The sequence below is a fragment of the Rhamphochromis longiceps genome, linkage group LG2 (genome assembly GCF_057381845.1).
Source record: "Rhamphochromis longiceps isolate RC_006_pf linkage group LG2, R_longiceps_female_GT1.1, whole genome shotgun sequence".
Taxonomy (NCBI): Eukaryota; Metazoa; Chordata; class Actinopteri; order Cichliformes; family Cichlidae; genus Rhamphochromis; species Rhamphochromis longiceps.
In genome coordinates, this window is record NC_140558.1 from 3,792,336 (window position 1) to 3,809,144 (window position 16,809).

Here is a 16,809-nt window from a genome sequence, read left to right on the forward strand (position 1 = left end):
TCCAAGACTCTCCTAAGTAGCTCCCCCGACGAGCCCTGATCAGCGGCAGGTGTGTGGCTTCGGGTGTGGCCAATCCTTCCACAGGGCCACACCCCTCAGGCCTGCAGGTGGCTGAGCTCCATCCTCCAAGCATACCCGCAGACGTACACACACACGCACACACACACACACATCTACAAGCATGGAGAAGAGCAGCAGCAACACCAAAATACATATAATAATGATAATAATAATATAATACATAACTGCTCAGGGATCCTGGGTCGCCCAGTCCCAGGACCCTGACAGTTTCTATGCAGTTCTCATTATACATCCCTATCAAAAGTTTAAGACCACTTGAAAAATAGCAAAAAATTGTATTTTGCAAGGTTAAATCTTAACAAAGTTCCAAGTAGAGCTTCAACATGCGACAAGAAGAAATGGGAGTGAGACAAAATATTTGTTTAGAGCATGCAATATATTGAGAACAATGCTTAAAATGAAACAGGCTCTTCTACAGCTGACCTAAAGTTTAGGACCAAATCTGTGCAGAAATGTGGATTCATTGTCATTTTCTGTCAGGTAGTCACATTGTCATGAGTTTCTGATGGCAAAGGCAAAAAAAATGTTTCATTTTTGAACATGTTCAGGTTATTAAACTGCATAAGCAGGGTCTCTTGCAGCACACAATCAATGCTGAGGTGGGATGTAGTAAGACAGTGCTGGTCAGATTTTTTGGGGTCGGAGGATCCCATTGGCTGTCATCAAGACACTGGACGATCCTGAACCCAAATTAAGGATGTTACCGGTACTAACTGCAGCCCCATAACCATCAGATGGCATCTGAGACTGAAGGGCCTCAAAAACAAAAAACGTATTCAAAGGCCTCGTCTCTTTGAACAGCACAAAGCTCACCTTTTGGAAGTTGCAAGAGAGCACCAAACATGGGACATTGAAAGGTGAAAGAAGGTTTTATTCTCTAATGAGAAAAAAAACTTGATGTTTCTAATAGTTTCCAATGTTACTGGTATGACAAGCAGATCCCACCTGAGATGTTTTCTACAACCCACGGTGGAGGGGGTGTAATAATGGTCTCAGGTGCTTTTTCCTTCTGTGGAACAATGGAGCTTCAGGAGGTGCAGGGGCATCAAACGGCCGATGGCTATGTCCAGATGTTGCTGAGAGCATCCCTCATGACTGAGGGCCCTCGTCTGTGTGGTAACGACTGGGTTTTTCAACAGGACAACGCTACATTACACAATGCCTGCAGGATAAGGATCTTCTTCCAGAAGAATAACATCACTATTTTGGCCGGTCCTGCATGTTGCCCTGATCCAGTTGAAAACCTTTGGGGATGGATGGCAAGGAAAAAGAACAACAGTTCCAGACAGTAGATGCCCTTTGTGCGGCCATCTTCACCACTTGGAGAAATGTTCCCACTCACCTCATGGAAACGCTTGCATCAAGCTTGCTGCAACAAATTTTTGAAGTGATTTTCAGAGGAGCCTTAATGTAAGGTTAAATCAAAGGTAAATAAAGAAAAAATCAACTGAAGTTCAAAATACAAATTTATGTGTGTGTTTTTTTAAAAAAAAAAATGCCTGTCCACATTTATCATTACTCTGGATTTTAATGTTCCATCAACTGTCAAATTTACCTATTCTAGTCTATTAATATGTTCTCTGAGATGAAAACCAACAGACTAATCATTCTTCTAATCTGTGTTTTTTTTTTAGCTACAGTTCCATTTGTATAAAGTAAATGAAGCACAAACACACAAACGGCTTCTCTAACATTAATAAGGTATAACTCATAAAGGTTTGCATATATATAGTATAAATTATTTACCACAGTTTACAATCAACCACTGAAAAAAATGGCTGTGCCCAGATTGCTTACATATCAAACAGATACGGGATAATAAAATAATTTCTCTACTTTAACATAAAAGAAGACACTATTAAATATTTACACTTGGGTTTTAAGGGGTATTTATTATTTTCTTCATTATTTTATTTACGGGTTGTACGGAAGCCCCAAATGCAATTTCATTGTTCTCTGACAATGACAATAAATAAATAAATACTAAATACTAAAATACTATTAGCAAAACCACCCAAATTCTAAAAAACTGACCAGTTCTTTTACCTGTAGTATCTTGCCCTAAACATAAAAAAGAATCCAAAATACTAAATGAAATAGTTTTTAATCAACGAAAGCAAGGAAACAGGTTTATACAGATAAAAAATTCAGGGATTTCAAAAATGTGACAAGACTTTGTTTTAGTTTGAGAGCCCAAACTTGTCAGCGATGAGGCAAATAAACTGCTCACAGTTAGTATTTAATCAAGGCAGCAAAATAAGAAGACCTGTCACAAATAATAGGATCTGCAATCATGTTTCAGGTTCAATTTCATTTTTAACGGGCTCTTCACCACTGATATCAGCTTCAGCTTTTAACTTGAGAGTAGACGCTGTCCTCGGTAATGTCTCTCTTCCTTCTTCCTCTTGTTTTCCTTTCAGAGAAATTCAGTGCAGCGTAGTTTAGCTGGTCATCGGCTTCAATCTGTTAATTAAATATTAGAAGAAAAATATTGATGCTGAGCTTTCCAGGTAGACAATATTTTAATTAAATAACATTTATTTTCATCACTTACTGGTTGGTTCAACTTGTCAGTTTGTGATTCTGATACAGCACTTTCTTTTCCTAAAGATAAATAAAATGTTTAAAACAAATATATAATAGTGAAGTGCACTTTTTTATTTTAGATTGCATGATCCTTAATAAAAATCCTGCTGATAGGAATGTGTTATTCAAAAAAATAAGTTGGTACACTAAGCAGTGACAGCCACTCATTGTAAGCAGGTTTATTAACAATGGTGTGATTGACTCCTGATGATTTTACAGAATAACTTATTATATGACCTTAAATCCATGAATGATTGGTCTTTCCATTATTAAAGTCTAATGAGATCATTTATGACTTTTAAACAATTGTAATGTTTTATAACACTTACCTTTAAATGGTTTACATACTCTTGAGTTGAATATGAGGAACACATTTCCAATGACCGAAATAGCCAAACAAACTATTAATATTAGCATTTGAGTGAATACTGATTGTGCCGGTTGCACTACAAAAACACAAAGAAAATGTTTTAGTACTCAAATCAGTATAAAAATATCTTGTTTGTTGTTTAGAACAGTTAATGAAAAATCATACCGAGTTTCAATGCAGTTCCATTTCCAAATAATATCTCCCCACATATGTCCACAGCACAGTAGTAAGTCCCAGCATCAGAGGAGCTGACGTTCTTAGAGAAGCGATAAACACATCTCTTCTGAGTCTCAGATCGATTCTCACATTCATCATGTGTATTTCCATGAGTATAGATGATGTTTGGATGAGATTTATTTGATTCGGCTCTGAACCAAAAGACACTAAGATCTTCTGAACATGTTGCTTTGTCAAAGACAGAGATGATCGAACATTGCAGAGTCACTGATTCTCCTGGATGGAGTGGGTCTAATACTGGAGGCCACTGAACAACAGTATAGTTTGATGTCATCTGAGTATTTCCTGTGTATTACAAAAGATACGGAGATGCTTTAAAGCTTATAGTAGAAACTTTAAAGTTTGTAAAAGTAGCTCAGTCTTACCTTTTACTGACAAATACGTCTCACTCCACTGAATGGGATACATCCACTCAGCTATTCCACAGTGATAGATTCCCTCATCCTCTTGGACTGTCTTCAGAACGGTCAGGTTGCAAACATTATTAGCATTTTCCACATTAAATCTCTTTCTAGAAAACTCAGGACTATATTCAGGTGGTGCTGATTTTGACAATGTCACAATTAATTTAAGACCATCTCCAGCACTCTGCTTGTACCAGTGGACTGTTATACTGCCGAATTCTTTAATGGGCAAAGCACATGTTAGTGTTGCTGCTTCACCGAGCTGAACGGTTTTTACTGGGACCAGAGAATCTGAAGAAAAAGAAAACACAGAAAAATAAAATGTTGTAAGATGTGGAAAATTTTTAATGCAAAATTATATTTATTTGGTTTCTGTTCCTGCAGGTCACAATATAAATCATCATGACAAGTTTTTCCACTAAGAATAATTTTGGACAAAAGAAGAAAAAAGTACTTACATCCTTGATGAAGAAAGAACATTGTAATCCACATCACAATCATCTTTACACTGATCTATGTTAAGGACTTTTTTGGTATTTCAGTGAAAAGGAGGTGAGATGATTACAATAAGTCAGACTGTAATGTGCACCTGATTGGTTAACTCTGAAAAGATTCAAATCTACACTTCCTGTTACATTTACCTCCTCCTGGGCATAGTAAAAAACGGCCACCTCTCTTTTATCTAGTGTTGAAGTAATCCTTTTTTAGCTATTGTTTTGTACAATTTCGTCTATCCCTGGATATTTATTATTTTTGTTAGTGAATCTTAAACATGTGTGCCATATAGTCTTAGAAATATATTAGTTCATCATGGTTTGCATTTTAGAGGAAATTTCCTGGTTGGCTGTTTTGCTGGCAATGACAGTTTACTCCTGAGGAGCACTGAAGAAGTGACTAAACCAATATCCCCTCCTAAAGAAGATAACCTCACCTCTTCAAAATCAGAACTGCCATATTTGCAGCAAAATTCATTGCGAATCAACCAACATTACTGAAGTAGTTTAATAACGATCACACGTGTTAACCCCATGGTGGAGCTAGAGGTAAATCCAGAATGATGCTAAACTTATACTGCAGCATTTTACTGACTAAATCAAAATAGAAAGCTTTTCTTTGCATCAGCTGGATTGAGAAAACCTACAACCTCTGATAATAATTATGAAATCAAGCCTTTATTTGTAAATGTAGGCATCTTTATCTGCCTCGTTGAAAACTCATTGTTTTATGCATCATTAACCCTTTAAGACCCACCATAGAACCAAGTCCGCCAGAGCTTATATTATATTTTTACATGCTGTGGAGCCATTTTTGGGAGCATTTCAAGTTTATATACATCAATACAACCATTATAGCCCAAATCTTAATAATATGTCTGCATTAAGTGCATAGTAATTACATAAATTGCAAAAAAGTGCAATAAACTACAAAGTTAGAGAAAGTCAGAGACTCATCCCTCAAAACTGTAAATACAAAAAAGTTGCACAAAATAGTTTCCCACCACAGGAAATTTATTTTGAGTGTCTTCATAGTTTTATTTTTGAAATACACCAATTTTTTTATACTGCGGGAAAAATGAAAATAAATATTATAATGCAAATTTGCAAAATAACAGCATGTGCATCAAAATAAACTATTTCCAGCTGTGCAATATGAGTCCTAAGCATCCCAGAAACGACACAGAAAGTCATAAAGTCAAAGATAACTTTTAAAAACACCAATATAGGCTCATAAGGCCCTGATGGTAAAAAAAAAAAAACTACATTTCCGCAAAATGACGTCACTTCCGGTTTCGGGCAGGTCATGGCGCTGATGGACGTAGGAAGTGTTTTTTTGAAACGGAGTGTCCCCGCTCCAACCGGCTTTAAAGGGTTAAAAGTTTCTTCTGGGCAATATGAATCAACTAAATGCCCCCTATTCCAGTCAAGAACAGGTAATACAGATCAATGAAAAACATTTCAAAAGTATTTCAACTCAAAGTAGCAAGAGAAAAATTATGAACATATTTGATGATCATGTCAATAAAATCAATTTTTAACTTGATGCCTTCTCAATACCCACTTTAAATTTTGCAATACATTTATTTTTACGATGTTTTTTATTTAAAGGGCTTTAGAAGATGTCATTTTAATCATACATTATATAGTATTTTATTCCATACACTTAAAGTACTTTGTTTGCCTCATATTCACAGTCAATTTAGAATTACCAATTCAACTAACTTGGATGTCTTTTGATTGCGGGAGGAAGTTGGAGTACTTGGAGGAAACCCATGCACGCACAGAGAGATCATGGATACACCACACAGAAAGGCCTCGAACTATAAGCCATCTTGCTGAGAGGAAACAGTGCTAACCAATCCGTCAGTGGACCAACTATTTGCAACTTGTGTGCTCCAAAGAGCTCTTAAAGTATAAACCCTCAATGGTCATGAGAATTTGCATGATTATGATTAAGGAATTGACCTCCCAGCCCAAAGCAGTTGTTTTTTAGCCAAAACAAAGCTAAGTCAGTTATATTAATCACATATTCTCTGGAATAAATATCAATAAATGAAAATTTTTTCCAAGTTTGTGTTGTGTTATCCCTGATATGATTCTGGATCTTTGACCAATTAGCAGATATCACCTGGTTCATGTTCCTATATTATATTCTCCGGCCTTCTTAGATTTAGTTTTGCTTCTAAAATCTGTTTATTACGGAGCCCCATAGGGGACATGGGAAAAAAAAATTAAGATGGACTTTTGCGAGATCTCGCAAAACTAACTCGGGATCTCACAAAACTTTTGCGAGATCTCGCAAAAGTTGAATTCCAACAATGGCGGCAGCTACTTAGTTGTAATATTAGGCTTTCTGGGTCACAAAATACACTTTTAAGATATTTTGAGGCGTGAATGTAGTTGTGTAAATGTCAGATATCTGCTCGGTTTACAAGACATCACATATTTGCAAAAGTGCTCCGACGTTTTTGGAGATCTGACACCCACCATCTCGAAGCTAACGGGAGGTCGAGACCTACTACAGCCGGGAGGAACACCGCTTTCCCGGCACATCGTGCCTCGACCTCCCGACCTCCGTAGAATGCGGCTAAAACTTTTGTGAGATCCCGAGTTTGTTTTGCGAGATCTCGCAAAAGTCCGTCTTAATTTTTTTTCCTCCCATGTCCCCTGCGGTGCTCCGTAGTTTATAGTTGTAATTTGCTTGTAATCCTAATTTTACTTTACACTGTCTCTCCTGTGTTCCCTGTGACTCGTTAAGTCTCTGTCACCCTGCTAGTATTGATTCTGGTACCCATTTGTCCTTTGCCTTGTTCTTAGTTTACTACTTTAGATTTATTTCACCTGTGTATAGTTACCATTGTGTCTACTCTGCCCTCACCTCTTGTGTTTTTGTTACCTCAGTTTGTTTCAGTTCCTTATCGTGTCATTCTGAATAACAAGGCATGGAGTAACCATTTCATGTTTACTGTTTGTTTGCCCATGAGCTTCCCCCCCTCTTTGGATCTATGGCAGGGGTGTCAAACTCCAGGTATCCTGACTCTTTTACATGTGTCTCTGCTGCAACACAGTAAGTAATTAGCAAGATCCTATAGAACGTGACTGCATAACCCTACTCAAGAAAATTTAAATAAATGTAAGTGTTGGGAAAAATGTGTATTCTTCTAGTAAATAAACTCTTCAAACTTGTTTAGTGAAATCCGCCTTTTGAGTCCACTCATCTGGCATCTGATGTGACAAAACTGCATTGTAACATTGTTTCTCAAATCAATACCAACCATAGTTCTATAAGCAAAGTTATTGCTGACATAATGACTTTTTTTTGCATTAAAGGCTTTCTAAATTGTTATTTTAAAGATGTAGATGAGATTTAACAATAAATATTGTATAGAATCTGTCCAAATACAGAAAAAATAGGAAAATAAGCACTAAAATGTGTGTTTTGGATTGTTCCTTTTAGAAATAAAATATCTTGGAAGCAAAAATATAAAAAAAAAATTCTTGTACTGTATTGCATTAATTACAAAGAAAAAAAAAACAACTGACACCTCAAAAATATATTTTTAATTACAAAAAGTAGGACAATCATTGAATACAGTTTAAAATCAGGGATTTGAGAAATGCGACAAAACTAAATTTCTAGCTTTGAGAGCCAGTCAGTAATGAAGCAAATAAACTGTTAACAGTTAATATTTAATGAAGAGGAAAAAAAAACATGACTAAAGGGTCACAAATATAGAATTTCAGGAGATTGTCGTGGACATTTTAAATAAACCCGCAAACACCTTGGTGAGCATGATTTAAAGTGAGTTTAATAACAATTTTTATTAATTGCAATATGGAGAGACTCTGGTCAAATACCTAAGCAGTCTCTGACGATGGCTGCCGCCCTTACATCTTATATACAAACAGACAAAGACATTCCACAACTCCTACATGTTGCCCAATCTCACAGGCCTATACCTTCCCTTCAAAGAGAGAGGGAGAGAGAGAGGTAAAGAATTACACATGTTTTTGCCGAGCCGTCACCTAGAGATTAGCAGGAGTCTCACCATCTGTTTAACGTCTCCCATGAACTAACAATGGCTCCTTTCTGTGTGTGTGTATATATGTGTGATAGAGCATAAGGCCCACTTGTGGTGCACATGCATACAACTGGTGAAAATGTAATTCTACAATTACTAAAGTTATATGGTTAAAACATGTGATCAATACAAAAAAAAGCAATCTTCCACGACATTGTTACTGGCATCAGCGTTTAACTTGAGAGTAGACACTGTGTTCAGCACCCTCTCTCTTCCTTTTTCCTCTTGTTTTTCTTTCAGAGAAATTCAGTGCAGCGTAGTTTAGTTCATCATCAGCTTCTTCAGTCTGTGCCGTAGTTAAAAACAGTTATATAAAAATAAAATTATATAATTGAGATAGAGTTAGGTAGATAGTCTAAGGAGCTTGGAAAGAAAAGCGTCTGGACTTCTTTGAGTTGCTTGAAGACGTTTCACCTCTCATCCGAGAAGCTTCTTCAGTTCTAAGGGTCAAATGGTGGAGAGTCCCAGATTTAAACCCAGTGGGACTTTCCCCCACTGGGGATGAGAGATGAAATGTCTTCAAGCAACTCAAAGAAGTCCAGACGCTTTTCTTTCCAAGCTCCTTAGACTACGATGACCTGGATGACTGAGAACCTTCACAGACAGTTAGATAGAAAAACAATTGTCACATCTTTTAACACCAATAATTATTATTACTTACAAGTTGGTGTGAGGTTTCAGTTTGTATATCTGATAAAGCACCTTCATTTCCTAAGAATAAAAATAATAAATAAATAAATAGTGAAATGAACTTAACTGTGTCATTTGACTTAGAACCTAAAAATCTCATGCATAGAAATACATTGTTCTAATAAAATATATTAGATTGATTAATTACTAACCACTATAAACACCTCAATTATTGCAGATTCTATTCATCGTTCTTCTGTAGAACTTATGATATTGTATATAAAATGTATAAATGTTTTACTTTTTATAACGCTTACCTCTATGTGATTTACATACTTGTTGGTTGAAGATGAGGAACGCGTTTCCAATCACAGAAACAGCCAAACAAACTATTAATATCGTGCTCTGAATGAATACTGTCTCAGTTGATTCTACAAAAACAAACAAACAAAAAGTTCTCAAACATTTTTATCACTCGTGCTGATTTTGTAAACAGAACTTCCAGTTTTTAAATAGAAAATCATACCAAGTTCCAGTGTAATTCCCTTTCCAAATAATATCTCCCCACATGTGGCCACAGCACAGTAGTAGGTCCCAGCATCAGAGGAGCTGACGTTCTTAGAGAACTGAAAAACACATCTATCCTGAGGGTCAGAACTTTTCTCACAGTCATTACTTCTATTTGTGTCAGTGTAGATGATGTTTGGATGAGCATTATTTGATCCAGTTCTGAACCAGAGAATATTGAGACCTCCTGGACATGTCTGGTTGTCAGAGTCAGAGAAGACTGAACACTGAAGAGTCATCGTGTCTCCTGAACGAACTGGGTTTGATTCTATCTGCAGCTGACTAACTGTATAGTTTGATGTCCTCTGAGTGTTTCCTGTAATAAAAAAAGATTTTTTTTTTCAAAACACGTTTTAAAACAATTTCAAACTTTGTAAAAGCATGTCAGTTTATTACCTTTTACCAACAAATACGTCCCACTCCATTTAACTCCAATCCTTTCTGTGTTTGCACAGTGATAGATTCCCTCATCGTCTTGATCTGCTTTCAAAATGGTCAGGCTGGCAAAATCATCACCTATGTCAAATTTCAAACTAGTAAATTCAGGACCAAAAGTAGGTTCTGTAGATTTGAATACTGTCATTATTAACTTCAGAGTTCCCCCAAAACTCTGCTTGTACCAGTGGACTCCTCTACTGCTGATCTCTTTGGGTATAGCACATGTTATAGTCGCTGGTTCACCAAGCTGAACAATTTTCACTGGAACTACAGTATCTGAATTAAGAGAAAGCAGAAAAATAAAATCTTGTTTGATATATATTTAACTTGCACTACATGCAAGGTACATGTAGTGCAAGGTAACTTATAAGTGCAAAACTATTTTTACAGCAATTTATATGCATCTGTTTGACAAGTAAATTCTTAAGAACATTTTTAGACAAATTTAAAAAAGCACTTACATCCTTGGTGAATTAAAAACAATGTAATCCATAAGATGATCATCTTGACAGTGCTTCTGTTGGAGACCACACTGGTATTTCAGTGAGTGGAGGAGGCAAGATGGTTGTTTTAGGTCAGACGGTATCTGATTGGTTAACACACAATAGATTCAAAAGTACATTTCCTGTCGCAATTGCCTCATCCTGGGCTTTGCAAAACCTATCACCTCTCTTTCATCTTCTGTTGCAACTGTCCATTTTCCAAACAATAACACCGTATAGTAATGTATAATGTATAATGTGTATGTGTTAGTCCCCATAGGGAAATTACTCCTCTGCATTTAACCCATTCACCCAGTGAAGCAGTGGGCAGCCACCAATGCAGCGCCCGGGGAGCAGCGTGTGGGGACGGTGCCTTGCTCAGGGGTACCTCAGGGTAGCTGTTCAGTCGAACCCCCGACCTTCCGATCATGGGGCAACCACTCTACCTACTGAGCTATCCTGCCCCCCCCCCCCCCTTTTTTAAATTTTTTTTTTCAATGTTGCCTCTATTTGATTTTTATTCTTGTCCTTAAACCTTGAACACTCAAATAGGACTCAGTTCAGTCAGCACTGCAATTTGTGGCATGTAGTGCAAGGTACAGATATATATCATGTTTTGCATTTGAAAACAAAGTTTTAAGACTCATCATTTGCTGGGGAGAAAGAATGCTACCTCAAAATTCAAGAAGAGCTGAAGAGCAAAGCTGAACCAATGCCTCTTGCACGCATGAGATGATTTAGCCTCTTGACAAAAAGAGATAATGAGTAAGTCGTGGGTCAAATTATATAGCAAACAACACAGCAGTTGTTGAGATACCCGTGTTGCAGAAAACACATAATAAAAAATGAAAAAAAAAACTTCGCAAAGCAGCAATTCTGCAGGAATTTGTTAGTAGTCAACTATCTATCCTGTCACGTTCCTGGGTCTGACCCAGCGTTTTGAGTTTTAGTTTATTTGGATGATATGTTTGAGTTCTTTAGGGTAGCTAAGTTGTTTACTAGTTTCCCTTTGTGTTTTCTACCGCTGTATTTCAGTTTCCCGTTCCCTTGGCCCTTCATGTGTTTCATGCTGCGTGTCTTATGTTGTCAAGTTTATATTGTCTTGTCTGCGTCACATGTTTCCTGTTATATTTTGAAGGTCTGTGTCCTATGTCAGTGTAGTCAGCTTTGCTTCCTTTGTCTCGTTATGTCAGACTAGTGTCAGCTGTTTCCCCATGTGTTTCCACTTCCCCTAATCACCCTTGTGTGTATTTAGTCTGTGTGTTTCTGTTCATTCCTTGTCAGGTTGTCTGTTGTTCACGCCATGTTCTTTACACCAGGTTTCATGTCCAGGTTTTTTCATATTGTTGTTTAGATTTCCCAGTTTAGGTTTGTGTTAATTTTGCTTCAGTTTGCCTTGCCTTTTGTTTGTACCTTTTACCAGCCTCATTAAATGGCTCACTCTTTGTTAACATTCAAGTTTTGTTCCCTGTTCCTTGGGGTCTGCGTTTTGGGTCCTTATCAATTCATACAGTCTGCCCTCGCCAGACTGTGACATATCTTCTCTGCCCAAAATGTGAACAATGGCATCCTTGAAAGAGTGACCTTTGTCCTTTAGATGCAGAGCATTGTCCTGTTGAGGTGGCTCTTGTCTCCCATCTCTAATCCAGTGTTTGAGATCCCTTGCAGGAAGGAGGAAAAATAAAGCAAATTTTGTGGTCATTGAGTGAAATCCAATTCAGTTGTGCAGTTAGAAAACAGAAGGTGGCATTGCAGATAAAATAGCTATTATTACCTTGGAATTCCACAGAAATGACTAAGAGACCACTATGACTGACTCAACTGTCAAATTCCTGCAGAGAGTAAGGTGAGTTCTGAAGATTCAGCTGAATGGGATGAACAAAATCCAGCCAATCAATACCTAAGTCCTGCCAGTCATCAAAAACCTTGTTGAGACAATAAGCTGACAAAAAAAAAAAAATATAAGCAACTGATCTCAAGACAAGGAAGCTCCTTAACATGCATGGAGGGTTTCACCCCTAATCCAGCACCCTAACGCTCAGGATTAATGACTGTCAGAAAGAAACACTATCTGAGATGATACAAGAAAGATCCATGACTACATAAGAAAGTTGGTCACAACTGATCGTGTGCTAAGTGATACCTCAGGCTTCAGAAACCAACAAAAGAAGAGGCACATGAAAAAGGAACCGTTGTGGAAAGACAGAATCCTGCAAGACAACCAGCAAGTGGAAAAAAATGGATGACAAAGAAGATCGTACCAATGGCTGGACAAAGAAACTAATCTCTTCATACAAATCACGGCAGCACAGGAACAAGTTCTAGGCAAAAGATCTAAGTACTTTAAGCACAAGATCAAGATCATTAGAGACCCGGGTTTACCGGATGCAGGCTGTTCCCATGAGATAATCCAGCACATAACAACAGGGTGCAAGATGCTTGCAGGCATGGAACACCATAACCAAGGGGCCAGCATAGTATAGAGGACCATTTGTGCAGAGCATGGCCTAGAAAATGAGATACACCCCAAAGGCGTTCAGAATGACCAAGCTGTGGGACTTCCAGAAACAGACAAACTTGTGAAAGCTAACCAGTGGGACATAATAGTGGAAGCAAGCAGAGGAAAGGGCTATAGTGATCTATGTAGCAATATCAAATGATGGCAACATTAGAAAGGACCACATGAACCTCAGGAAAGAGCTTCAAGAATAGTTAGAGAAATGTGGAAGTGAAGGCAACAGTGGTCTCCGTGTTAACTGGACCCCTCGATGCAGTGATGCTCAAACTGAGAGAGTGGCTCCAGTAGATTCCAGAAACAACATCTGAGTTCTTTTTCCAGATGAGCACAATCCTGCAAACAGCTAAGATTCTGCATAGGGGCCTCAAGCTCCTAGGGTCAAGCTTGAAGGACAAAGATCATCCAGAGGGTGAGGGATTAACTTTCTACTACCATAATCATTATGAAAGAATAAAATACGATCAATTTGGTTATTTTAATCTCACACAGAAAAAGCAAAACAAGAACATACAAAGATAATAATATGTTAAGACCAGTGAACACTGAAGAGTCACTGAGTCTCAAAGAGTGACAATCTTCTCCTGAACAGCAGCATAGTTTAATGTCCTGGTTTTTTCCAGTGTTGTAGAAAACTATTAACAAATGGTGTATCTTGTATTGACTCAGAACATTTTGCTGAAATCAGCTTTTTGTAAACATTTGAAAAAAAAAAGAAAAAAAAGAAAGACAAAATCTATAGATCACAGATGTTTCTATCTGTACATCACCCATTAAGAGCGGCACATATGTGTTTGCACAGCTTTTCATTGAACTGTATAACCAGAATGTCAGCGATGCAATGATTCACAATCCATCACAATTCCCAATTTGTTATAATGTGTGAAGTACAGAAAGAAAAAAAGTGATACATTACCTTGTCACTGCTTGCCCAAATTGCACAAAATACGGGCATGTCTATGCAGGATTATTATAGCTACATTATCATTAGAAACAATAGCCATGAAAAGAATAAAAATATGTTAACGTATCAGCATTTGACTTTACTGTCTTGATGCATGTTCAATCATTCAGGTAAGAAAATCCCAGAAAGTTTATTCTGTTCATCTGGATGTAGCGTTTGCAGTGATAGAAACACTTTGTCACACATCCAAGTGACTTTTTCAGACTCAGCTGAATGCAGAATTTTAACCAGTCTTAAAAACATTACCTTTGTATAATGACTGGAACTAGCACCACTGAATGAACAATGGGCTGTGAGGTCAGGTTCATGATCGTTACAGTTTTTCTTGATTGCTTTGACCTGGATAAAGAAACTGGGATCATCATCACTATCTCAGCAGAGCAGAAGACACCTCTTGCAGATTTGTTAACCTTTTCTCAATTGACACAATTCCTGACCACCACTGACCACATCCTAAGACACAACCTTATGGCCACGAAGCAGCTCTACAGAGTTCGATTTCAAAGGAACTGTGGTGTTTTGAAGAAGGCCAGATGCCAATAGGTGGAGGTAAGGAAACTCCACTATACTGTAATAATGCCTTGTCACATCATGCAGTTAAAGTCAACTGGAGCCCCTTTCATTGTAATTTTGCTTGAAGCTGCGGGGGCACATCATGTCTTCAATCTCTGCAAAGTGAGGAGACGTGGAAGGGACCTCATTGGGTACAGGGCTACTTTCACAGTTCCAGCACAGAGGGGTGCCAACCTAACCATGTGTGCTGCCATCTCCAATGAGGTTGTCCGATTCCATATCCCCACTATTGGCCCATACAACACATAACGCCTCATGACATTCCTGAATGCACTTCATGAGAGGCCAATCACACCTGAGGAAAGAAAGCTGTTGAGGCTCTTTGTCATTATCTGGGATAATGGGGCTTTCCACCACTCTCACCTTGTAAAAGAGTGGTTTGCAGTGCACCCTTGTTTGATGATGCAGCTCCTCCCAGCATATTCCCCATTTTTGAATCTTCAGTGCTTGGAGGTGGAAGGGTTATGATCACCATCCCTATGAGCAGATGCCCTTGCTGGATGCAATGACTGCCACTGCAGAGGTGCAGAGGAATGTCAGGGTTGGATACGGCATGCAAGAAGATTTTTACCTCGGTGTAGTATCAATAGTAGTTATTTCTTATACTGTAATAGTTTGTTGTTGTTGTTGTTGTTGTTGTTGTTGTTGTTGTTGTTGTTGTTGTTGTTGTTGTTGTTGTTGTTGTTTTTACAGTATTTACAGTATTTAAGTTTTCAGCAACAGGTTGAAAAAGTCATGGAATCAATAAAACTTAATCAAAGCAAGATGTCCACTACCTAGCACCATGCTACTTACCTTGCAAGTGGTGGACATCTTCTTAAGCTCCTTATGTAGGATGTGGTTGCATCTAATTAGCATGTTTTATTTATTTATAAATATTTATATTTCAAAAAATCGTATCAATCATATCAACTGGTATGTCATGAAATTCTTTTTTTAAAGTTCGGCATAGAATTTATTCTCAGTTAAAATTCATTCTCAATTAACTCAATTAGCATTGAGAAGTTGATTTATTTGTTTATTTTTCTTAAACTGAGATGTCAGTTCTGTGTGCTTAGAGTGATTTTACTACATTCTGACACAAAAAGCAGATGAAAAAGTATATAAACAAACACAGACCAGAACACTTTCTGTAATTGTCTAATTAGGATAAATGTTAGTCTGACGATGCAATTGTTGTCTCAAAACAGTGGTACTAAACTGCTTCAGCTCTTCAGTTTCAGCTAACGCTAGTGATCTTTGTTTTGCACGAAACAAAGGAAGACGAAAGGTCTCTTGAGAAGCTTTTTATCTACCTTTGCAATGTCTTCCTTATATTTCTTTGCAGAGCATTGTTTGCACACTGAGGCAAACACAAAGTCACAGTCATCACTGACAAACAACTGTGGATGGAAACTTAAGCATTCCTGTGGTTGGGCCTTCAAAGAAAGATGTGAGGGGCTTTTCTTTCTGTCTCATTCTCTAATGCAATCTAAAGAAGATGGACTTGCACCACTATTCTAAAACATTTTGAAAAGTGAGATGACAATATGTAATCGTCATGAGTATAACAAAAAGCTTACAAAGGCAATTAAAGAGTTAAACAGGGAAGGGTAGAGATCCACCTTCTCAGTCATATGTGACCATTGTTATCACACTTTTTTGTGTTTTCTTTTTTTCATAGTAGCCGGTATAAGAGGGGAGGTGCAAATCAATTGTTCCTCCAGGCCTCTGTGGCAACGGCAACTTTTAAAATGTTTGCCAAATTATTGTTTACAGGTTTGAAGCCCTGATGTGGTTTGTTTCCAACATGCCTGGCTTAGAACAGCGATGGACAGGCAGCTTGTCCAGATTATTATATAATTCATCTAAAAGTAGCTTGCTTAAGTCTGACTCTTCTCTCACTTCCTATCCAGTTCAAGTTAACAGTGAGTTCTGTTGTGAGTAAACAGCTTCAGTGGTTGGTCAAAGGATGGAGACATGGCCCACCACAACCTTTGTCTGTCAGTGTTGCTGTTGCATGTGGCTTTGCTCATTGTTCTCTTGAGAGAAATGCGGAGGGCCTTTAGAAAGTGCTGTGAGACCAGCAAGAACCTTTATTCATCCTTTTTAAAATCAAGAGATCGGCTGTTTTAGTGTAATAAAAACCCATTTATCCATCTAAGGTCGTGGCGGACACATGTACAATTGTAATATATACAGTTCTTTAACAGAACTGCAGTCTGTCATTAAGTTCCTGTCTTTATCATCTAGCACTTTACCTTTGCTTGATACCATATCCAAATGATAGCAGAATTAGGACATGGTATGCAGCCAAAGATAAAGAGGCTAGTTTTGAAGATGTATTAAGATGTGAAATCAGAAGACTGGATTGAGCTTAACTGTCACTGTGAAAAGTACCCCA

General features: G+C 37.7%; 2 protein-coding genes across 2 annotated transcripts; both read right to left on the bottom strand.

Annotated features, from left to right (window-relative positions):
- Positions 1-2,389: 2,389 nt before the first annotated feature.
- Positions 2,390-4,179, bottom strand: LOC146676783 (immunoglobulin superfamily member 3-like). Its single transcript, XM_085380471.1, has 6 exons — positions 4,137-4,179; positions 3,640-3,969; positions 3,203-3,559; positions 2,997-3,113; positions 2,636-2,685; positions 2,390-2,544 (listed from the first exon to the last, which is right to left on the bottom strand). The coding sequence occupies exons 1-6, from the start codon at positions 4,177-4,179 to the stop codon at positions 2,428-2,430; spliced, it is 1,014 nt and encodes a 337-aa protein (XP_085236597.1). The 3' UTR covers positions 2,390-2,427.
- Positions 4,180-8,423: 4,244 nt separating this feature from the next.
- LOC146676784 (uncharacterized) lies at positions 8,424-10,396 on the bottom strand. Its single transcript, XM_085383654.1, has 6 exons — positions 10,354-10,396; positions 9,851-10,168; positions 9,414-9,770; positions 9,205-9,318; positions 8,915-8,968; positions 8,424-8,536 (listed from the first exon to the last, which is right to left on the bottom strand). Exons 1-6 carry the CDS (start codon positions 10,394-10,396, stop codon positions 8,424-8,426), a joined length of 999 nt encoding a protein of 332 aa, XP_085239780.1.
- Positions 10,397-16,809: the final 6,413 nt, after the last annotated feature.